Raw genomic sequence first — 24,843 nt, forward strand, 5'->3', positions numbered from 1 at the left:
GAGATAGATAGATAGGAGATAGATAGGAGATAGATAGATAGATAGGAGATAGATAGGAGATAGATAGATAGGAGAGAGATAGGAGATAGATAGATAGATAGATAGATAGGAGATAGATAGATAGGAGATAGAGAGATAGGAGATAGATAGATAGGAGATAGATAGATAGATAGGAGATAGATAGATAGATAGATAGATAGGAGATAGATAGATAGATAGATAGATAGATAGGAGATAGATAGATAGATAGATAGGAGATAGATAGGAGATAGATAGATAGGAGAGAGATAGGAGATAGATAGATAGATAGATAGATAGATAGGAGATAGATAGATAGATAGGAGAGAGATAGGAGATAGATAGATAGATAGGAGATACATAGATAGGAGACAGATAGATAGGAGATAGATAGGAGATAGATAGATAGATAGATAGATAGATAGATAGATAGGAGATAGATAGATAGATAGATAGATAGATAGGAGATAGGAGATAGATAGATAGGAGATAGATAGGAGATAGATAGATAGATATGAGATAGATAGATAGATAGGAGATAGATAGATAGATATGAGATAGATAGATAGATAGGAGATAGATAGATAGATAGATAGATAGGAGATAGATAGATAGATAGATAGATAGATAGGAGATAGATAGGAGATAGATAGATAGGAGATAGATAGGAGATAGATAGGAGATAGATAGGAGATAGATAGATAGATAGATAGGAGATAGATAGATAGATAGGAGATAGATAGGAGATAGATAGATAGGAGATAGATAGATAGATAGATAGATAGATAGATATGAGATAGATAGATAGGAGATAGATAGGAGATAGATAGGAGATAGATAGATAGGAGAGAGATAGGAGATAGATAGATAGATAGATAGATAGATAGGAGATAGGAGATAGATAGGAGATAGGAGATAGATAGGAGATAGATAGATAGATAGATAGATAGATAGATAGGAGATAGATAGATAGATAGGAGATAGATAGGAGATAGATAGATAGATAGGAGATAGATAGATAGATAGGAGATAGATAGATAGATAGGAGATAGATAGATAGATAGATAGATAGGATGATTTGTTTTCTGCTGATATTCGCGCTGCTGACTGGAAAAAAAATTACCCATTGGATCAGAATTATCCTATTAGAATCAGGAAGGAGGGTGATGGGAACTGTTCTTTAGGTTATTCTGTAAAAACAACATAACAGAAGTATTAGATTTCTCACTATTGCTATTATTACATAGCTAGTGGTAATGTGTGGCGCGCCCCCTAGTGGCAATAGCCCAAAATTCCAAAAATGTACAAAACCTGCCAGTTTACGGGATGATGATGGATCTCCGTCCAGGTGAAGGGCTTCCGATGTTACTGGTTAGAGGAGCACACAATGTGGTGACCGTGCTGAGCGCTGGAGACGAGGCGCTGTCCCCTCTGATGGGGGTGATGATATGTTGTACCGTCCACATAAAACCCATAATACACTATTCTGCATCACATGAAAATCTGTTATGTGCGGCTCCTCACCCACAGCAGACTCACAGGGTCGGCCTTGCACCCTGAGCAGAAATGGTTTTGGCGCTCTGCCTTCATAAGAGTGATATACATATATTACAGACAGTGGCACGCTGCTTGTATTTTGTTTGTAGAGAAAACAGCATGTTGGTAGCATATCTACATCAGAAGAGCTCAATGAATAAATACGGTGCCAGAACCATACTCATAACATAAATACAGCACTGACACCAAGCTCAGTACATAGATACAGTACCAGAACCTAGCTCAGTACATAGATACAGCACTAGAACCAAGCTCATAACTAAATACAACACCAGAGCCAAACTCTTAACATAAGTACAGCACCGACACCAAGCTCAGTACAAAGATACAATACCAGAACCAAGCTCATAACTAAATACAACACCAGAGCCAAACTCTTAACATAAATATAGCACCGACACCAAGCTCAGTACATAGGTACAATAACAGAACCAAGCTCAGTACAGATACAATACCAGAACCAAGCTCAGTAAATAGATACAGCACTATAACCAAGCTCATAACTAAATACAACACCAGAGCCAAACTCTTAACATAAGTACAGCAGCGACACTAAGCTCAGTAAATAGATACAATACCAAAACCAAGCTCAGTATACAGATACAATACCAGAACTAAGCTCAGTACATAGATACAATACCAGAACTAAGCTCAGTACATAGATACAATACCAGAACCGAGCTCAGTATACAGATACAATACCAGAACCAAGCTCAGTACACAGATACAATACCAGAACTAAGCTCAGTACACAGATACAATACCAGAACCGAGCTCAGTACACGATACAATACTAGAACAAAGCTCAGTACATAGATACAGCACTAGAACCAAGCTCATAACTAAATACAACACCAGAACCAAACTCTTAACATAAGAACAGCATCGACACCAACCTCAGTACATAGATACAATACCAGAACCAAGCTCAGTACATAGATACAATATCAGAACCAAGCTCAGTACATAGATACAATACCAGAACCAAGCTAAGTACACAGATACAATACCAGAACCAAGCTCAGTACATAGATACAATACCAGAACCAAGCTCAGTACACAGATACAATACCAGAACCAAGCTCAGTACACAGATACAATACCAGAACCAAGCTAAGTACACAGATACAATACCAGAACCAAGCTAAGTACACAGATACAATACCAGAACCAAACTCAGTACACAGATATAATACCAGAACCAAGCTCAGTTCAAAGATACAGCCCCAGAACCAAGCTAATAACATAAATACAGCAAAGTGTGATTGTTCCCAGTAAGAGGAACCAAGAAATCCTGTACCATTGTAGCCTGATGAAGGCTCCATAGAAGATCTGAAAGCTCGCTGTAACATCATGTGTGTCTGTTGGCCATTAGAAGGTCTCCTATCTACAGGATGACTTGGTTTCTCTCACTGAGAACAGTCACACTTTGCTCTACTGGCTGAGGCCTCCTGCACACGGGCGGAAATACCGCGGTGAGATTTCCTGCAGAATTTCCGCCCGTGCCCGCTGCCATAGGATGGCATTGGTTTATGGAGCAGATAGCTGCAATTTAACCGCATGAAAACTTGCGCAGTAAACAAATGGCGGCTTGTCCTATTTGGAGGCTCGCACAGAAACATCACTGCTGATGCGCCGTCTCGGCCCCGCACACGTGCGGCTGTGCACCAGCCGGAACATCGCAGAACAGGGAGAAGACGCTGGAGTAGGTGAGCCGCGGGTCACTGCAGGGGCACAGCTCACATCCGCTGCGAGAATTCTCGGGATCCGGCCCGACTGTCTGCATTCACCCTAACACAGTACCAAACCCCTTTTTTCTTTTAAAAATAAATACAGCACCGACACCAAGCTCATAACATAAATACAGCGCCAGAACCAAGCTCCATACATAAAACAAAGCTCACAGCAAACATACATTGTCTGTATAAAGCTTATAACAAATACAGCGCCAGAACCAAGCTTAGAATATAAATACGGCACCAGAACCAGGTTCATAAAATACATACAGCCCTAACATATAAGCCCATAACATAAGTACAGTAACAGAACTAAGTGACTGTACTGCGGGCGTACCAGCGCCTCGGGACATCAGAGGGCAGGATACAGAGCCAGGAGGAGGATGATTCATGGAGCTCCACAAGATGCTGCTGCACAGGGTAAGACGATCATCTGGCCAGGTGGACCTAAGGGGTGGGGGATATCTTTCAGCCTACATCTACCTAGTGCCCCCCTACTAGCTGATGCCCAGCACCCTGTGCGACCCCATAGCTGACGCTGGCCATGGATATTAATATGGGTTCAGGGAGCTGAGATATGAGTAGCTGTGGCTCATTTTACTGACCACATAGCGCTACCACCACTAGAGGGAGCCTACATTGCACTCAACAGTAACACCGTCTACAGTGAGCTCCCTCTAGTGGTGGCAGCAGGCAGACAGAGTTGTATCACATAGTTCTATGTCAGTGCAGTGGATTTGGAACTCTAACAGATAACTGCAGCTCCAGACATCCTACAGTCGGACACGCACTTCAAGGCTCCATTATTGCAGCTTGGCTCGGGGCTGAGACTCTTCTTAATCCTGAGGAATGGACCTTGCTCAGCCCAGGCTGAGTGTTTATGTGCAGAGAGCGGCAGCGCGCCAGGACCCCAGCCCCTGCCAAAGCCGCTTCCCCTTTGGACTGTACTCTGTGTGCCGAGCAGCCACCCTCCGTGTGATGCCCGGGATACTCTGATGGGTGCAGATGTCACGCAGCACGCCCCCTGGTGGCACGCGCGGACCCTCCTCTCTCTTTCCAGGTCTCATCGTCATTCGGTGTATTCGCACGGCGATGTTCACATGCGGGATCCGCCCGATTCTGAGGCGACAGAATCGTGTTAACAATTGGCACTTTAACCCTTCGTGGCCCGCTGCTTGTTGATGCAGATCGCCGTGCAGACATTCTTTTATTTTTTATTAGTTTTGCACCAAAAAAACCACATTTTTAAAGAAAAGCATTTAAGTTTACCCAAGACCCAGAACTTCAGCATCTCCCCGGCCGCGGCGCTCTGCGAGGTCTCGCAGTTGGAGTCTTTATTGCTGCCAGTTTGAGGGACTTTTGGATTGTTTTTTATTATGTTTTTTTAGGAGGTGAACAAAAGAAAAATAACAATTCTGACATCTTTAATTATTTGTGCGGCGTTCACCGGGATAAATCCCCGAATGCCGTCATTTTATGGGTCTCTGTGAAATGGGGTATTTTATCGATTTAACATATTTTGTAGGGAAGAGAAGTATTTTTTCCTTTTGTGACACTATTGTTTAGTCGCTGCAGATGTTGTTCGGTGGCTACAATAGTACACTGCACTACTTATCTGCTGCGTTCTACTATAAGCCGATGACAGCAGTCTGCTGGCGGCGGGATCTGATAGGTGGAGTTACATGGCGGACACGGAGGCGTTTGGCCGGTCTCACACGACTCCGCGCCTACTGAGGAGATAGAACTTGGCATGTCGGCTCAGATGAGCGGATAGTAATGGCGAATCCACAAGCCAATTTAAAATCGCAATATGTCCTTTTTTTGTGTGGAGTCCGCGCGGACGCATCATTGAAGTTGCGCATCCATTGAAGTTACGCATCCACTGAAGTTACGCATCCATTGAAGTTACGCATCATTGAAGTTACGCATCATTGAAGTTACGCATCCACTGAAGTTACGCATCCATTGAAGTTACGCATCATTGAAGTTACGCATCATTGAAGTTACGCATCCACTGAAGTTACGCATCCATTGAAGTTACGCATCCATTGAAGTTACGCATCATTGAAGTTACGCATCCATTGAAGTTACGCATCATTGAAGTTACGCATCCATTGAAGTTACGCATCATTGAAGTTAATGTCTGACCCGCAGCCCATCTGCAAATGACATTGTGGATAGGCTGCCGGGACCGGCGGCATCGCCTAGCGGGAAAGACAAATGTTAAAAAATGTAGTGCGCATGACCGACAGCGAGCCTCCGCAATCATCAGCATTACAGAAATGACAGGCATGCGGGGTCGCTGGCCGGGGTCACAGCGGTATTCAGCTGCAGGTCCCAGTATGTGGAGCAGGTTGGGTGAGCCCGGCCTCCAGCTGGCAGGGGATCACACTGCTACCCAACAATCGTACTGTGGGTGACAGAAGCAGCGCCCTCCTCCTATCATCTGCTTACATGCTTCAGTTGCTATGGATTGTGGCATGTAAGGGGTTAAACTGCCAGGATCTGAGGTTCCTCCATTTCTGGCAGTTAGAGCAGGAGCCTGGCTGTCAGCTAAGCCACCGCCTTATAAAGATGTACGTGTAGGTGTAAAGCCCATCAGTGACGTCAGTAGAAGGACGTATTGTGGGTACCAAGGAGTTAATTCTTTTTTTTAATGGGCACTGCCATGGGGTATTTACCCTGAACTGGGTTTACCTGGGGTTTTATACTCTGTGACAAATGACAAACCCAACTCCACTCCGTTGACAAACTCAGCTTTGCGTCATTAGACAGCGGGATACAATCGGGGGTCGTAGGTCGACCTGCAGTTCCATGTAAACCAGAAATGACACATTGTGGAAGATCATGCAAAAACCTTTAGAAACAGGTTGTCACATCCTGTATACAGCTGTGCCAGATGACAAACTCGGTACTGCATTCCTAGACAATTCTAGGGATTACAATCTAGTTTTCCCACATGACAAGCTCAGCTCTGCTACATCTGTCGGAAGGAATATTATAGCATTTTGCAATGGCTGGCGGAGGTGATTCTGGTGTCATCCCCTCTGCGCACACACAGATGCAGCAGAGCTGAATAAGCTTTTTAACTCTTCGATGGTTCAACATGCTGAAGTATTTCCAGCCCTATGTGAAACCATAAAAAAAAAATAGCTGTGCCCAAAGACAAACTCAGATCTGCTACATCTGTGCGGAGTAATATTGTAGTGTTCTGCACCGGCGCAGCGTCGGGCAGGGGAGCTCTAGTTGTGGACAATCCCCTGCGCACACACACACAGATGTAGCAGAGCTTAATGAGCTATCTGACGCTTTGATCACACATTGTAAAACTCTGCAGATTTATCTGCAGTCCCATGGAAAACCACAAAAATATAAAATGAGCTGTGTGCCCAAAGACAAACTCAGCACTGCTACATCTGTAAGAACAGGAGTATTCTGCAGCAACACCACTCTGTGCACTGGCACAGCGACTGGCAGGGGCACTTTCCTTTGGGTATTCCCCTGTCACCCACTGTGCACATATGCAGATGTAGCAGAGCTTAGTAGGCTACCTAGCTCTGTGATGCTACGCCATGCTAAATAATCTGCAGAACTAAAACCACAAAAAATGAGCTCAGCCTTACAACAAACTCAGCTCTGCTACATCTGTACATCTACTACATTGTAGTACCTGCAAAGAATCCCTGCATGGAAGCCACTTCTGTAACTTCTCCCATCTCCCCCTGTGCATGTATACAGATGTAGCAGAGCTTAATAAGCTGTCTACCTGTTTGATGCATAAACAGTAGATTTAGCTGCAGTTCTGCGACTATGACAAACCCAGCTCTGCTACATCTGTAAGAAGCAGGGTTATAGCTTTTTGCAATGGCTAGCAGATGAGCTTCTATTTGGACATTCTCCTGCCGCCCCCTGTGCACACATACAGATGTAGCAGAGCTGTTTGAGCAATGTTACACCATGTGGAATTATCTGCAGTCCCATGTAAAACCATTAGAAAATGAGCTATTCCCAATGACAAACTCAGCTGCGCTGCATGGGTAAGGGGTAATATGGCAGTATTCTGGCACCGCTCCCATGCCTGGCAGGGGCACTTATAGTCTGCCGTCCCCTGTGCACATACACAGATGTAGCAGAGCTCAATGAGCTATTGAACCCTGTGATGCTACACTGTGCGGTGGAAAATTCATTCAATTTATCTGCAGTCTTGTGGAAAACAAGAAAAAAATGAGTTGTGGTCAATGACAAACTCAGCTCTACTACACCGGTATGAAGTAATATTATAGCATGACCGGCAAAGGTGATTTTATTTTGGTACTTATGTTGTCCGCTCTGCACATATACAGATGTAGCAGAGCTTAATGAGCCATTTCATTCCTGGATGATACACTGTGCAGAATTAGTTTGCAGAGCTATGTAAAAATCACAAAACATTAGCTGTGCCTAATAACAAACTCCACTCTGCTACATCCGTATAGAGTTACACTGCAGCTAATGGATCTTTGCATCAAAGCCACTTTCTGCACTGGCACAACGCCTGGCTGGATTGTAATTCTGGTCATTCTCCTGGCCCCCTTGGTGCATGCATGCAGATGTAGCAGAGCTGAGTGAACTTTCCGTGCAGATTTGTTCCCTCCCCGAGTAGATTAATCTGCAGTCCTATGAAAAATCTGAAAAAAAAAGATCTATAACCAATGACAAACTCAGTGCCGCTACATCTGTACACGTGTTTGTATAATGTGCTGGATAGAAATATCATATCTAGAGCTTTCCCGTGTAATAAACTCAGCTCTGCTACATCTGTAAGGTATTATAGTAATCTGCAACGGATCTTTGGCTAACAGCTACTTTGTGCACTCGCAGGGGCGCTTTCATTTTGGAATCCCCCTATTGCCCCCTGTGCACACACATGCAGATGTAGCAGAGCTTAATAAGCTTTGATGATACAGTATAAAGCTCAGACTGATCTACCGTTCCATGTAAAACCACAATAAATGAGTTGCACCCAATGACAAACTCCGCTCTGCTGCACCGGTATTATCCAGCATGGGGGTGCTGCAGGGCTCTGGCAGGACTGTTGTTTTGAACTCGAGCTCCTCTGCTTTAGTCATCACACCTCCCTCCAGAGGTGCAGGAACATTCCCTTATCCCCTAGAAGGAAGCAGAAGAGGGACTGAGCTCAGCCTCGCCCCCTGCTGCCTGGACAGCGCTCAGGGATAATGCCATTGGCCTGGGCTCCAGGGGCCGGGCAGAGGAGGGGACAGCAGCCACATAAACCTGCAGTCACCAGGCGGGCAGCTCAGTGGTACCAGGTTCTAGCTGTGGAGACTGCTGCCATCCCTGTGCCAGCTGCACTATGTCTGTCATCGCCAATCTCCTGCTCTTGACACTTTCCCTTTTTGTTGGGGACTTCTTGTACTCCGTGGACGGCTGCACTTGCGCCCCCAGCCACCCCCAGGATGCATTCTGCAACTCCGACATAGGTAAGTGGCATGCATCTACTACCACTGATAGCTGGAGATGGTGCCAAGGTGCCAGGCTGAGGGACTCGCCCAATAATGGACATGTTGGAAATTGAGGCGTCCCTTTATTACAGGCAGATGATTGGGAAGTTTCTGCTTGGAAGCTGTGCACTTGAATGCAAGCTATTGTTCCCTGTTATCAGCCACCGCAGGCTGTAGCGTTCCTCAGTGGGAAAACTCCCTACCCCCATGATTCCTACTTTTTCTCCAGTGCCGGAGATATTTCCATCCATCCGCCGTTCCTCATATAACGCTCCTGCATTATTATAAGCTGCAGTTTATAGGGCTACCGGCCCTTTAATACCGTGCAGTGTGCTGTCATGAGATGCTTTGCCCACTGCCTGCTGTATGGAGACTTTAGAGGGGCGTTTGTGAACTTTCCGTAGACTTTTGCCGCAGGGAGCGGTGCTGCACTGGGGTGTGAGTCCGGGATCCTTGACATCGTCCAAGTATAGCAGAGCTGAACGCGTCGTCTTTGGGGTTACAGTGTGAGTGGAGCTGATGTAAAGGACGGCGCTGCAAAACCAGAGTATGTCCAAAGGACTCAACTCACAGCTCACAAAGCCAACTCTGCTGCATCTGTCAAACTCCAGTTGCCTACATTTGACAAAGTCAGACTCCCTCCATTTAGCATCTTCAACTTTTCTGCAGCTGTGAGACTTAACCGTGCGCCATCTGACAAACTTAACTGTGCGCCATCTGACAAACTTAACTGTGCGCCATCTGACAAACTTAACTGTGCGCCATCTGACAAACTTAACCAAACTTAACTGTGCGCCATCTGACAAACTTAACTGTGCGCCATCTGACAAACTTAACTGTGCGCCATCTGACAAACTTAACTGTGCGCCATCTGACAAACTTAACTGTGCGCCATCTGACAAACTTAACCAAACTTAACTGTGCGCCATCTGACAAACTTAACTGTGCGCCATCTGACAAACTTAACTGTGCGCCATCTGACAAACTTAACTGTGCGCCATCTGACAAACTTAACTGTGCGCCATCTGACAAACTTAACTGTGCGCCATCTGACAAACTTAACCGTGCGCCATCTGACAAACTTAACTGTGCGCCATCTGACAAACTTAACTGTGCGCCATCTGACAAACTTAACTGTGTGCCATCTGACAAACTTAACTGTGCGCCATCTGACAAACGTAACTGTGCGCCATCTGACAAACGTAACTGTGCGCCATCTGACAAACTTAACTGTGCGCCATCTGACAAACTTAACTGTGCGCCATCTGACAAACTTAACTGTGCGCCATCTGACAAACTTAACTGTGCGCCATCTGACAAACGTAACTGTGCGCCATCTGACAAACTTAACTGTGCGCCATCTGACAAACTTAACTGTGCGCCATCTGACAAACTTAACTGTGTGCCATCTGACAAACTTAACTGTGTGCCATCTGACAAACTTAACTGTGTGCCATCTGACAAACTTAACTGTGCGCCATCTGACAAACTTAACTGTGCGCCATCTGACAAACTTAACTGTGTGCCATCTGACAAACTTAACTGTGCGCCATCTGACAAACTTAACCAAACTTAACTGTGCGCCATCTGACAAACTTAACTGTGCGCCATCTGGCGAACTTAACCAAACTTTACTGTGCGGCATCTGGCGAACACGACCATAAAACATCTGACAACCTTAACAGTGGGAATTTAAACAGCCTTAACAATACGGACTTCAATGTGCGGTGTCGGACAAACTTAACCAAATGTAACTGTGCGCCATCTGACAGCCTTAACCATGCAGCATCTGACAAACACAACTCTGCTGCAGCTGACAATACTTTTTATAAATTCTAATTTGCTACACCAGAGAAACACCGTTTTGCAGCATCTGACAACTTTAGCGGTGAGCCACCTGACAAGCTTCACAGTGCGCCGCGGCGCCATGTGACAGCCTTAACCATGCGCCATCTGACTTTAGCGGTGAGCCACCTGACAAGCTTCACAGTGCGCCGCGGCGCCATGTGACAGCCTTAACCATGCGCCATCTGACAACTTTAACTCTGCTGTAAAATGCTTTGGCAGTACATGAATAATGGGTGATTATTTAGAGGTTATAACAGTCTACATATGAGGCGGGGGCTGTGAAGGTAAGTCCCTCCTTAGTCGCGGGCATACAGACCTGTAACGGGGGAAGAACTACAAGGATCAGCATGCCTTTAGAGAGAGCCACACATTGTCTGTAGATATGGATGAGCTGGAGGTCCGTATGTTACACCCGGGCCCCACTCAGCTTCCTATACAGTGATCTAGGAATGGCGCGGCTCTCTTACCGCAGGACTCTTCGGTTTTGCAGCTCAGGACTCCGGATAAGCTGACTGACCCCCCCCCCCCCCCCTTCATTTCGTTGGTCACTCAGCACTGATGAGGGGCACTTATTACTCTCTGGACCCCCTTTTTTTAATTAGCCCTTTGCGCAAATCCCCAAACATCCCACAACAAAGTATCGGAGCGCAACCTGTCATTTGTCTGAAGCTGTGGTGCCGAGGGGCAGGAGCGAAGGGTTAATCACAGGAGTTTCCTTCCACCCTCCTCTGTAATCACACTGCACTTCCTCAAGGCTTTGCCTGTGGTTTCTTCAGAACCTCTAGCCCAGCGCTGGGTGTACAGCAGAAGCGAGAGCGTGATGTCATCAGCACCAGGCGGCGGTCGCTATCCCTTTAAGGGGCTCACTTTACACCCTCCTAAAATCTGCGAGGAACTTCTAAATAGCAAAACCCCCTATTGTCAGCTGATCCACAATACAAGGCCTTCCAAAAGTGGGGGTGTCCCCTTTAAGGACTGTGTGTCAGCTGACCGGGCGCTCTCCATAGTTATCAATGGGCAGCAGCGGTGAGACGACCCCAAGCTGAAGGCTGTCCGATGACCGGTTTGGGTCTAAGCCGTCATGTGACACGTTTTGTGGTCCCTCTTGGCTCTAGTTCGCTTTCGTTGAGCCCCACTGACAGCGTATGATGAGCCCCATAGACGTCACTCCTTGTGATGAGGTCCCCATGATAAGCATTACGGTTCCGGAGTGCTGGGAGTTGTAGTCCTCGTCCCTCGGTGATACGATGTCCTATTTCTGAGGACAGCGCTATCCGTTATCTTATAGCAGATGGTCCCGGTCTCGGCTTCCAGCATTTTGGCTTCGTCTATTTTTGGTAAGTCTGTTGACCTCCATTCTGAGATATCCTCACATTGCAGTCACATAGGAGAGCGCGGCGCAGGTCAGCTTCACGGATGACTTACAACCATCTGTCGGTGGAAGACCTGAGTGTAGAGTCACCTCTGAGAGGCACGGTATAGCTTCCCTATAGACGTCACCCACAGGGACTGCGCCAATCTATTGCACTACTACACCGATGCCCAGGCACAGCCTGTATTATACCCCAGAGCTGCACTCACTATTCTGCTGGTGGAAACACTGTGTACATACATTACTTATCCTGTACTGCTCCTGAGTTACATCCTGTATTATACTCCAGAGCTGCACTCACTATTCTGCTGGTGGGGTCACTGTGTACATACATTACTTATCCTGTACTGACCCTGAGTTACATCCTGTATTATACCCCAGAGCTGCACTCACTATTCTGCTGGTGGAGTCACTGTGTACATACATTACTTATCCTGTACTGCTCCTGAGTTACATCCTGTATTATACCCCAGAGCTGCACTCACTATTCTGCTGGTGGAGTCACTGTGTACATACATTACTTATCCTGTACTGATCCTGAGTTACATCCAGTATTATACCCCAGAGCTGCACTCACTATTCTGCTGGTGGAGTCACTGTGTACATACATTACTTATCCTGTACTGCTCCTGAGTTACATCCTGTATTATACCCCAGAGCTGCACTCACTATTCTGCTGGTGGGGTCACTGTGTACATACATTACTTATCCTGTACTGCTCCTGAGTTATATCCAGGATCAGTACAGGATAAGTAATGTATGTAGACAGTGACCCCCCCCAGCAGAATAGTGAGTGCAGCTCTGGGGTATAATACAGGATGTAACTCGGGATCAGTACAGGATAAGTAATGTATGTACACAGTGACTCCACCAGCAGAACAGTGAGTGCAGCTCTGGAGTATAATACAGGATGTAACTCAGGATCAGTACAGGATAAGTAATGTATGTACACAGTGACTCCACCAGCAAAATAGTGAGTGCAGCTCTGGAGTATAATACAGGATGTAACTCAGGAGCAGTACAGGATAAGTAATGTATGTAGACAGTGACCCCCCCAGCAGAATAGTGAGTGCAGCTCTGGGGTATAATACAGGATGTAACTCAGGAGCAGTACAGGATAAGTAATGTATGTAGACAGTGACCCCCCCCAGCAGAATAGCGAGTGCAGCTCTGGAGTATAATACAGGATGTAACTCAGGAGCAGTACAGGATAAGTAATGTATGTACACAGTGACTCCACCAGCAGAATAGTGAGTGCAGCTCTGCAGTATAATACAGGATGTAACTCAGGAGCAGTGCTGGAATAGTACCCCATGGCAGTGCCCAATAATGTAACGTCTTAGCCCCTGTAGGTCTTCCAGCTGTGGACATAAGTCAGGATGTATGATGTTCATCACGAGGCAGTTTGGCGCACGTCCCTCACTGGAAAAGTTGCAGTAGCCGAAAACGGGCGCTGGACCCTTCAGGAGCCGCCTTCCTTTTCTTTCTCGCACAATGAGGGGCAACTCTTCCAAAACTTTTGATGCAGTTGGCATCGCTCTGTACTGGGGGCATCACTAGTGATCCGGGAGGGTTGGAGGGCACGGTGGGGTCATCAGAGAACAGATGGAGGCGCTGACAGGTGGACGGTCTGCGGTGGTCCTGGACAGTAGGGAGCCACCATTCGGGGGGGTTCAGTTAGACTGGTGGTCTGTGACCTGCCTGTTGTTGTAGCACTACAACTCTCAGCATGCCCTGACATGTGCACAAGAGCTGCGAATATTGGGCACAACTCCTTGGGCCATTATGGTGCGAGCTGCAGGTAGTGCTGCCTGTGTTATGCCCCTTTAAGACCCTCTACGAGCGCCGTTGTCTGCGCCGAGGGTGTGTCACATGGAAAGTTCAGGAATCAGCACTGAGGAATGAAAGAGTGCGAGAAGTAGTGGGGCGAGAGGGTGAGGGAGTGAGAGAGGGCGAGAGGGTGAGGGAGTGAGAGAGGGCGAGAGGGCGAGAGGGCTGGAGAACATTGGAGGGGGGAGAAAGTGGTGAGAGGGGCGAAGGGATAGGGGTGATGGAAGAAGCAAGGGGATGTTAGGGCGAGGGGTGCGGAGGGAGAGTAATGGGATCATACTATGATGGGGGGATAGAGAAAAACGAATTGGGTCGTCCTCTGCGGGATAAAAGGTAGAGGGTGATAGAGGATCGGCAAAGCATAATTGGCACGACAGTGGGGTGGAGGCGGGCGATGAAAAGGCAAGGGGTAACAGCAATGTGAAGGGGTGATGGAGGAAGAATGGGAGGATGGCAGGGTGCCAGGGTGATGGAGGAAGGGGCTGATGATGGGCATAAAAAGGGTGAGGCAGTGGGGGGGGGGGGTGATTCTACCAGTCGTCCCCATGTAACCATATCATATATACTCCTCAGTACACCCCATTTCCCCGGCCTGCGTACGGCACCCCCCTCTCCTCCGTGTTTTAGCAGCAAGCTGCGAGTCGTTCTCACTAATCAGGACACGGCGGCCTCGGGGACGCGGTGACAACGCACCTGCCTGCTGGCGCAGCATTAGGAAGTTAAGTGGCAAGGCGTCTTTTTAGAACCCGAGGAGGAAATCAAATCCCTGCGATGGCGGCCGGAGCTCTCACATATATAATTGGTCTGGCAGCTGATGTAATGATTACAGAGGATCCGTCACGGCAGACCGACTCCGTGTGAAATCCATCCTGACCGGGTGGGGGGTGGGGGGGGGGGGTCTTCACTTTATTGGGGAGCGGAGACACATTGTATGTGAAACGAGATGACAAAAGTTTCAAAAAGTTAGACCAACTGCACGTGCGCAACTCTATGGGGCAATGCCCAACACACGGTGCCACGTGGGCCCAGATGGATCGGTGGCCCATGACATCCTATGGAGTGTTGGCAATTCTGGCTTTGGAATGTGGTTGGAAATGGTAATAAACGCCAGTTGGGGTGGGCAGCGGGCACCACGTCTTGCTGGTTGTCATCTGCAAATTGACCTCCAAAAAGTTCCAACTGGAGCGTCATTGCTGGGACAGATACACGTGAAGTGATGGGCATTGGTGAGTGTCCCCAGGGCTGGGAGCTGGATTTGGGCAGAAGGTGCCCCCATACCTTCATCAACTCGTGGCCAAACACATGGCTGGCCGTGGCTATGTGTGACCCGTGTGGTGGCACAGGGCACTGGCTGCCAGCTTTTAGCAAGGGCACCAAGTGGATGTAGGCTGTGGGCGTCTGTCCGCATTGGTCTGCCCAGCCAGATAATCCACTTCCTCCATGTGGCAGCGTCTTGCAGAACTCCATAAATCCTCCTCCCGGCTCTGTCTCCTCCCCTCTGATGTTCTGAGGCGCTGCTGTCAGCCTATCAGCAGCCGGCAACATAATCACTTAAGTTCTGCTACAGTGTTAATGTTCTGAGCTTGGTTTGTGCTGTATTTATGTTACACGTTTGGTTCTGGCACAGTATGCATTCACTGAGCTTGGTTCTGGTGCTGTATTTATATTTTGTGCTTGGTTTGTGCTGTATTTGTTTTGAGCTTAGTTCTGGTACAGTATGTATTAGAGATGAGCGAGCATACTCGTTAAGGACAAATACTCGAGCGAGTATCATCCTTTTCAAGTATCTGCCTGCTCATCCGCAAAGATTCGGGTGCCGGCGGGGGGGGGCGGCCGGGGGGAACGGGCGGGAGATCTCTCTCCCCCCCCCCCCCCCGCTCCACCCTGCTCACTCCCGCAACCCATCGCTTACCCCTGCTGGCACCCGAGTCTCTGCGGACGAGCAGTCATATACTCGAAAAGGACGATACTTGCTCATCTCTAGTATGTATTCATTGAGCTTGGTTTGTGCTGTATTTATGTTCTTCCCTTGGTTCTGGTGCTGTATTTATGATCTGAACTTGGTTTGTGCTGTATTTATGATGTGAGCTTGGTTCTGGGGGTGTATTTATGTTCTGCGCTTGGTTCTGGGGCTCTATTTATGTTCTGCCCTTGGTTCTGGGGCTCTATTTATGTTTTGCCCTTGGTTCTGGGGCTCCATTTATGTTCTGCCCTTGGTTCTGGGGCTGTATTTATGATCTGAACTTGGTTCTGGTGCTGTATTTATGATCTGAACTTGGTTTGTGCTGTATTTATGATGTGAGCTTGGTTCTGGGGCTGTATTCATGTCCTGCCCTTGGTTCTGGGGGTGTATTTATGTTCTGCGCTTGGTTCTGGGGCTCTATTTATGTTCTGCCCTTGGTTCTGGGGTTGTATTTACGTTCTGCCCTTGGTTCTGGGGCTGTATTTACGTTCTGCCCTTGGTTCTGGGGCTCTATTTATGTTCTGCCCTTGGTTTTGGGGCTCTATTTATGTTCTGTGCTTGGTTCTGGGGGTGTATTTATGTTCTGCCCTTGGTTCTGGGGGTGTATTTATGTTCTGCCCTTGGTTCTGGGGCTGTATTTATGTTCTGCCCTTGGTTCTGGTACAGTGTGTATTCATTGAGCTGTCCTGCTGACCGGCAGGCTGCCCATCAGTGAATATGTATTTATCTTATAATAGGAGGTGCCGTCTAACTTAAGGCCACCACTGGCCAAAGAATCGTTCGTCCAGCAGCTGTTCGGCTAGGCTGAGTGTTCATGTGTTTAGGGAGGTAAGCTGCACCCAGACATCTCTGGCAACTGCTTACCTCTTAGGAAACAAAAGGATCAGGTGTTGCAATTCAATACTCCCAATCCTTCTGTCCGCTGACATTACCTGTCAATGAGGGGGGGTTGACTTGAGGCGCCCCCATATGCAGTAGAGAGTTGCCCTGCTACCGTTGGCATCGGCGGGTTTGGACAACTAAAGGCCATTGGGTTTGGGGACCTCTGGGGTACGGTAAGTTGCCCCGGCCATTTGTAGAGTTTTTGCGTTGACCCAGTAGTTATAACTTTTTAGTTTGTTTTTGGGAGGGAGGAGGAGGCGGTGAGAACCCTCCAGCAAGGAAAGTCTGAGGCTGCACTTCTGGCTTGTTTACGTAAGACTCGGCGGCGGCGGCCTGCACTGAGGCTCTGGCAGCGGCGCTGACTGGTTTTTCCCTGACAGCGCTGCGTTCCCGCAGGTTCTCTAACAAAACCCACAAACCCACAGAACAAAAAGCTCTGTTTTGTTTCAGTTGTTGCCATCCCAACACGCTGCATAAAAGACCCTCGCCAACGAGAAAATAACCCGCCTTCAACAGAAACCATGGCTATCAAAGTGAGTGTGGGGGGCGCAGAGAGGACGGGGGGCTCCCAGGAGGACCCCAGAGTATCTATAAGCCAATGAAACGGAAATGATCGCAGCATCTCCAGAAGGGTGCAAATGTGTCAACTAGAAGTGGGCGAGACTCGCGGGTCGTTCACAGTCTCAGCCAATCACTGTTGAGAGATGTCACATGACATCTTACTGCAGCCTTGCCTTCTAAGAAACTGGAAGGATCTAATTTCGGAGGAGTCCAAGAGGGCCATTCAGTCTGGACCCTCGCTTGGCACAATGCACAAGGTCAGTTTTGATAAGGCAACTTACTGATGTCTTAAAGTGGCGCTCCATGGTGACGGGACGCCCTGTGTGATGGGACCACAGGGGGTAGTTTTACCTAAAACTTTTCCATTGAGCCGTTGTCATCCAATTCTACCTGTTCCCATGGCTCCTTTTCGTTCTTCCAAGATGGCCACCGCACTTTTTAGACTACCCAGTACACAAGGAGCAGCGGTGGGGCATTAACAGTCTACACGCTGTTCTGATTGGCCAAAGCTGTTCGCCTGAGCAACACTGGCCAATCAGAGCAGATGAAGTGCCTGAGACTACCGATACACAGTGTGAAGCAACATGAGCCTCACTACAAGGCGAGGACAAAACCCATCGTTCTACCACTTACACCTCACTCCAAGACAGGACACAACGCAAGACGTCTTCTGTACACCTTATTAAACTATAGCTCTTCCTAGGAAAGCTGGCTGACAACCAATATGGCGGCTATCATAGGTCCAATAGTCATTATATCCTGTATTATACTCCAGAGCTGCACTCACTATTCTGCTGGTGGAGTCACTGTGTACATACATTACTTATCCTGTACTGCTCCTGAGTTACATCCTGTATTATACCCCACAGCTGCACTCACTATTCTGCTGGTGGAGTCACTGTGTACATACATTACTTATCCTGTACTGCTCCTGAGTTACATCCTGTATTATACTGCAGAGCTGCACTCACTATTCTGCTGGTGGAGTCACTGTGTACATACATTACTTATCCTGTACTGATCCCGAGTTACATCCTGTATTATACTCCAGAGCTGCACTCACTATTCTGCTGGTGGAGTCACTGTGTACATACATTACTTATCCTGTACTGCTCCTGAGTTACATCCTGCATTATACCTCAGAGCTGCACTCACTATTCTGCTGGAGGAGTCACTGTGCACATATATTACTAATCCTGTACTGCTCCTGAGTTACATCCTGTTGTACACTCCAGAGCTGCACTCACTATTCTGCTGGTGGAGTCACTGCGTGCATACATTACGTATCCTGTACTGACCCTCAGTTACATCCTGTATTATACTCCAGAGCTGCACTCACTATTCTGCTGGTGGAGTCACTGTGTACATACATTACTTATCCTGTACTGATCCTGAGTTACATCCTGTATTATCCTCCAGAGCTGCGCTCACTATTCTGCTGGTGGAGTGACTGTGTACATACATTACTTATCCTGTACTGATCCTGAGTTACATCCTGTATTATACTCCAGAGCTGAACTCACTATTCTGCTGGTGGAGTCACTGCGTGCATACATTACGTATCCTGTACTGATCCTGAGTTACATCCTGCATTATACTCCAGAGCTGCACTCACTATTCTGCTGCTGGTGGAGTCACTGTGTACATACATTATTTATCCTGTACTGATCCTGAGTTACATCCTGTATTATACTCCAGAGCTGCACTCACTATTCTGCTGGTGGAGTGACTGTGTACATACATTACTTATCCTGTACTGATCCCGAGTTACATCCTGTATTATACTCCAGAGCTGCAATCACTATTCTGCTGGTGGAGTGACTGTGTACATACATTACTTATCCTGTACTGATCCCGAGTTACATCCTGTATTATACTCCAGAGCTGCAATCACTATTCTGCTGGTGGAGTCACTGTGTACATAAATTACTTATCCTGTACTGACCCTGAGTTACATCCAGTATTATACCCCAGAGCTGAACTCAATATTCTGCTGGTGGAGTCACTGTGTACACACATTACTTATCCTGTACTGCTCCTGAGTTACATCCTGTATTATACTCCAGAGCTGCACTCACTATTCTGCTGCTGGAGTCACTGTGTACATACATTACTTATTCTGTACTGCTCCTGAGTTACATCCAGGATCAGTACAGGATAAGTAATGTATGTAGACAGTGACCCCCCCCAGCAGAATAGTGAGTGCAGCTCTGGAGGATAATACAGGATGTAACTCAGGATCAGTACAGGATAAGTAATGTATGTACACAGTGACTCCACCAGCAGAATAGTGAGTGCAGCTCTGGAGTATAATACAGGATGTAACTCAGGATCAGTACAGGATAAGTAATGTATGTACACAGTGACTCCACCAGCAGAATAGTGAGAGCAGCTCTGGGGTATAACTCAGGATCAGTACAGGATAAGTAATGTATGTACACAGTGACTCCACCAGCAGAATAGTGAGTGCAGCTCTGGAGTATAATAGAGGATGTAACGCAGGAGCAGTACAGGATAAGTAATGTATGTATACAGTGACTCCACCAGCAGAATAGTGAGTGCAGCTCTGGGGTATAACTCAGGATGAGTACATGGTCACCATAGACTGTAAGATATCCTAGGCTGTTGCTTCCGGTGACTGGCCCCTCTTATGGTATGTTATGGGGATGTATATGATGGTGTTCGCAGGTTAGCCGGCTGGAGAAGCCTTTGGCAGGGTATAAGACTAATATCTTGGAGCTGCAGGAATGCAGGGAGTCTTACTTAACGTCTTAGTGTGGAATGTGGAATACCAGCAGTGTGAGTCAGCTCCGAATCTACTTAAAGCAGGAATCCTGTCCCCAGGGGCGTCTTACAGAGGCTTGTCACTGGGAGCTGTGTGCTTAACCTGCGCTGGGGGTCACTGTGAGACCCCTGCAGACCCCACTCTGTGGGCCGAACTAAGGTAAAGCAGTGGCAATACTGTGAGCAAACAGTAAGTGGCAGCGGGTTATACCAGAGCCCCCAGGTAGCATCAGATGTTACAGGTGCCACGACTGGCGGTATGATGTGCTCACTGTGTGGTGCTGTTGTGAGGGCACAACATGGCACTATCCGGGCAGGGATGTGAGGGTACACTATGGCAGCATGCGGGCAGTGATGTGAGGGTACAACATGGCAGTATGCGGGCAGTGATGTGAGGGCACAATATGGCGGTATGCGGGCAGTGATGTGAGGGCACAACATGGCAGTATTCAGGCAGTGGTGTGAGGGTACAATATGTCGCAGTCCGGGGGTCTCCTTTGTGTATCCCAGCACTGCAGCCCCCTGTCTGATACTTGGATTGTTTAGTATTGCTCTTTTTTCCAGTATTCCTTTGTATAATTATCTTCCAGCGTTCACCAAGTGCGATAAATAACAAAGTATTGCCATTGTCTGGGCCGTTACGGCTGCGGTGATACCTACTATGGTGGGGGTGGGGGAGGGGCGGGGGGTCCTTCTTGTGTTTTATCCATTTTAAACGGGTTTTTGTGGGAAAAAATATATTTTTTAAAGTGGATTTTTTTCCCTTAAATGTATTAAACTGCATTGACCGTTTTTGACACCATTATTCAGTGAGGGGGCTGGGAGGATGTGAGTGTTCGACCACTAGGGGAATCCACTACACCGCATTACTAGGTAGTGCAGTCTACTAGGTGTATGGCAGCAGCCTATCAGACTCTGCAGGAGGCGGGGTCTAATAAGCTGAGCTAGACGGCTACTATGGGAACCCACTGGCACTTTGTGAGGAGGGCTGATGGGTGACAGTAGGAGCCCCCTACCCCCGGCCATCTACTTACATGCTGCAGTGGCTGTTAATTGTGGCATCTAAGGGGTTAAACTGCCAGCATCTGCGATTTCTCCTCTTCTGCTGTCAGTAGTGGCAGCCGGGCTGTCGGTCAGTCAGGTCACCGGTTTACAGCCCATTAGCGACCTCGCCCCCGGCGTATGGGCGGTCACTACGGGCGACGATCTGCCCGCTATGTCATGTATGAGGGACTGATTGTCATCGCGTTTCCTGACAATCCCCGTGGCGATCGTGTGAATGACCCCCTTTACGGTCCACCTCCATCGCCGGCCTCGTCGCAGCCTGGATCCCATCGACATCAGGAAGTGCCTTAAACCTTCCTCGAAACTTTCCTGGGAAGTCAGCGTTTTAATTAGCGCGGCTCAATCTATAAATGAGGTGTTGTGGGGGAGGGGTGTCACTGGGGGGCTTCCCCCCGCGGCGGATCCGGGGGAGGATTCGCTATTTTTATGCCTCTTGTGTGATTCCTATCCCATCTGTCCATCGCGCCTCGCCTTCCGCCTCAGCTGTACGGGGCGTGATTGTTATTACCAGCGGAAGACGTATATCAGCAGCGGTCCGCACGGAGGAAGCGCGGCGCCCAGCGGATTCTCACGCTCATCCAGGTGTCATCCAAAAATAGACACTTGTTTTTTGTTTTACTCTTCTTTTTTTATTCCGCTGTTCGGTGGGGTGTACTTTACTGTACAGCGAGGTAAAGCATGGCGGACGTTACATGCGACGCTGGAAGACAACGGGTAGCTGAGGCGTGTGAGCATCGGAACATCCACCACAACCAACGCCCGGCCGCGAGGCCTGTTTACGCTGGCAGCGCCATTTTTGAACCCCCTATTGACTTATAATGGGGTCTGCCAGGTTTCTGCGGACCGCTGTCAAAAACACCGGATCTGCCAGCGGCCATATTGATGCAATAGAAATAGCGCAGTGGAGGAATTAGTCATGGCGGTCACAATCAGGTCATGTGACTGCGTGAGATCTGTACGGTCATTGTGACGGCCTCGGCGGCGGAGAAAGTTAGTAAAATATGGACTATTTCTGGGACATTGCTTAATTGCAGAAATATTGCAGTTTTTTAGCAGCAGAATTTGGCGCAAACAACATCAGCGATGTGAATAAGGGTTCAAGAAACGCCGCCAACACGCCGCAGAACAATCCACCGCGCGAGGCCAGGCTCACCGACCGCGTGCTCATTGCGTATCACCGCGCACAACACGCAGCAGCAAAACCCCACGGACTTCAATCACGCCGTCTGACGCGAAGCGGGCGGAAAAAAACAGCAGCAGGCAGTATATTGGCGCCTATTAGATTACACGCCAAGACAGTGTGTGGGGGCTGGCGGCACGCGCATCATTGTGTTACATACACGGCACGCTGGCACACACAGTCATGTGACCCTGAGGCTCCTGAGATTCGATTGGGCGAACAGTCTGATTTAATTGCGCTTTTTAGATGACAATCAACCGTTCAAGTAGATGAGTGATTAAAAAAACGGATTGCACGCGTCTGATGCGATTGTGATCTGTTTTGATAGAATGTAACCATGGCAACCCTAAAAACGTGCAGAACCTTTAATGATATCACAAGTCTTTTGTTCTCGTGTAAAAATCGGATACAAAACACATGAAAAATCTCATGGAAAAATTTCAGAAACGCAAAAAAAAAATGCATGCAAATGGCGCAAAAACGAACAAGGCAAAAAACTGAAGGTCCCTGTGTGAATGAGCCCCTGCAATACCAAAGTAGGCCACTGCAATAAGGACAGAGCTATCTGCTCGTGGCCCGAGGACCAGTGGAGCGGAGACCCCTGCTGGTCATCAGTAGTAAAAGCCCAGACAACCCCTTTAAGACAGGAACGCTTCTTGCAGCAACCTTACTTTAAATTTACGCCATTACCTTAAGACAAAGACTTTACGCCCGTTTATTTTTGACCTTGGGGTAATGCACATTTTTATGCGTTTTTTCCCCGCCTGCTGCTGCGCAGTGCGGCTGTATTCACACGGCTGGGCGCGGTATCGGTCCGAGAAGCTTGGATCAATATCGCACTTGTGGGCTCATCGCTATTGGACGGCCCTCGCCCGGAGTCAATGTATCAGTCCGTCTGCCCATCACCGCCCCTATAAAGGTGAACATGGCCGCCGGCGTCTTCTCCGGCGCGGTGACATGCGGTCGCCAGGAATGTGTGAGATCGGCTTTCAATAATATTTTACTGGTCTATTGTGGGAACCTGTTACTTCCGCGAGGCTCCACGAGAAGCTCCGGACGATTTCACACCTAGGCGCTCGCGTCCTCTTGGCGAGCCAGCGGCGAGGAGCTATGCTTTGATCTGCGCTCCACGGAGCGGCCCCCGCCACCCGGATTCAGGCGCTCAGGAAGAGCAAAGTGTTTATTTCCGGGTGTAAATATGTAAGTAAAGCTTAATGCTTGTATAACGGAAAGTTCTGCAGCGTTCTGATATTCCTCCTCATTGGCACAATCTGCGCTTGCTGTCAGTGAATGAACACATTAGTGTTTCAGAGGCTGAACCCCCGTACAGAGCATGCAGCTCTCAAACTCTTGAGATGTGACATCCGCTCCACTGTATCTAAAAGGAGCCACATCGCCCTCAGTGCCAGTCTCCGGCCGGTTGGCATCTGCAGCTCCTCTGCAGACTTATGTGTCTCCAGGATGGCAGACCAAAGGCGAACCAGGTGTACTTACTGAATGTAAGCATGCCTCCCAACCAGCTCAGCAGGACAGTCCTGGATTTGGGGACTGTCCCTCCAGCCCACTCATTCCTGAGTACAGCTATCATGTAATCACTGTAGCCAATCACTGGCCTCGTCCGTACCAACCCTGAGGCTGAGGAATGGCTGCAGCAATCATGTGATCACTCTAACTGGCGCTATTACTGTACAGGGGTCACTATGGGGCGCTATTACTGTGCAGGAGACACTAAGGTGCACTATTTCTGTGCAAGGGGCACTATTACTATGAAGGGGGCACTAAGGGGCACTATTACTGTGCGGGGGACACTATGGGGCATTACTGTGAAGGGGGCAAGAAGGGGCACTATTACTTTCCAGGGGTCACTATGGGGCGCTATTACTGTGAAGGGGGCAAGAAGGGGCACTATTACTGTGCGGGGGACACTATGGGGCTCTATTACTGTGAAGGGGGCAAGAAGGGGCACTATTACTGTGCAGGGGTCACTATGGGGCACTATTACTGTTTAGAGGCACTGTGCTGGGGGCACTATTACTATGAAGGAGACAGTAAGGTGCACTATTTCTGTGAAGGGGGAACTAAGGGGCATTATTACTGTGAGAGCATCAGTAAGGGGCGCTATTACTGTGAATCGGGCAAGAAGGGGCACTATTACTGTGCAGGGGACACTATGGGGCACTATTACTGTAAAGGGAGCAAGAAGGGGCACTATTACTGTGCAGAAGACACTATGGGGCGCTATTACTGTGCTGGGGGCACTATTACTGTGCATGGGTCACTATGGGGCACTATTACTGTGAAGGGGGCAAGAAGGGGCACTATTACTGTGCTGGGGGCACTATAGGGAACTATTACTGTGAAGGGGGAACTAAGGGGCATTATTACTGTGAGAGCATCAGTAAGGGGCACTATTACTGTGAATCGGGCAAGAAAGGGCACTATTACTGTGCAGGGGACACTATGGGGCACTATTACTGTAAAGGGAGCAAGAAGGGGCACTATTACTGTGCAGAAGACACTATGGGGCGGTATTACTGTTTAGGGGC

General features: G+C 48.1%; 2 protein-coding genes across 2 annotated transcripts in view; one reads left to right on the forward strand and one right to left on the reverse strand.

The window, feature by feature from the left end:
* SYN3 (synapsin III) overlaps positions 1 to 24,843 on the reverse strand; it is a 318,593-nt gene that overhangs the window by 98,548 nt on the left and 195,202 nt on the right. The gene's annotated exons all lie outside the window — the stretch shown is intronic.
* Positions 8,587 to 24,843, forward strand: part of TIMP3 (TIMP metallopeptidase inhibitor 3) — a 41,951-nt gene continuing 25,694 nt past the window's right edge. The window contains exon 1 of the mRNA XM_066590170.1: positions 8,587 to 8,791. Coding sequence (XP_066446267.1) covers positions 8,665 to 8,791 — 127 coding nt within the window. The 5' untranslated portion in view covers positions 8,587 to 8,664. The remainder of the gene's footprint in view (positions 8,792 to 24,843) is intronic.

The sequence above is a fragment of the Eleutherodactylus coqui genome, chromosome 2 (assembly GCF_035609145.1).
Source record: "Eleutherodactylus coqui strain aEleCoq1 chromosome 2, aEleCoq1.hap1, whole genome shotgun sequence".
Taxonomy (NCBI): Eukaryota; Metazoa; Chordata; class Amphibia; order Anura; family Eleutherodactylidae; genus Eleutherodactylus; species Eleutherodactylus coqui.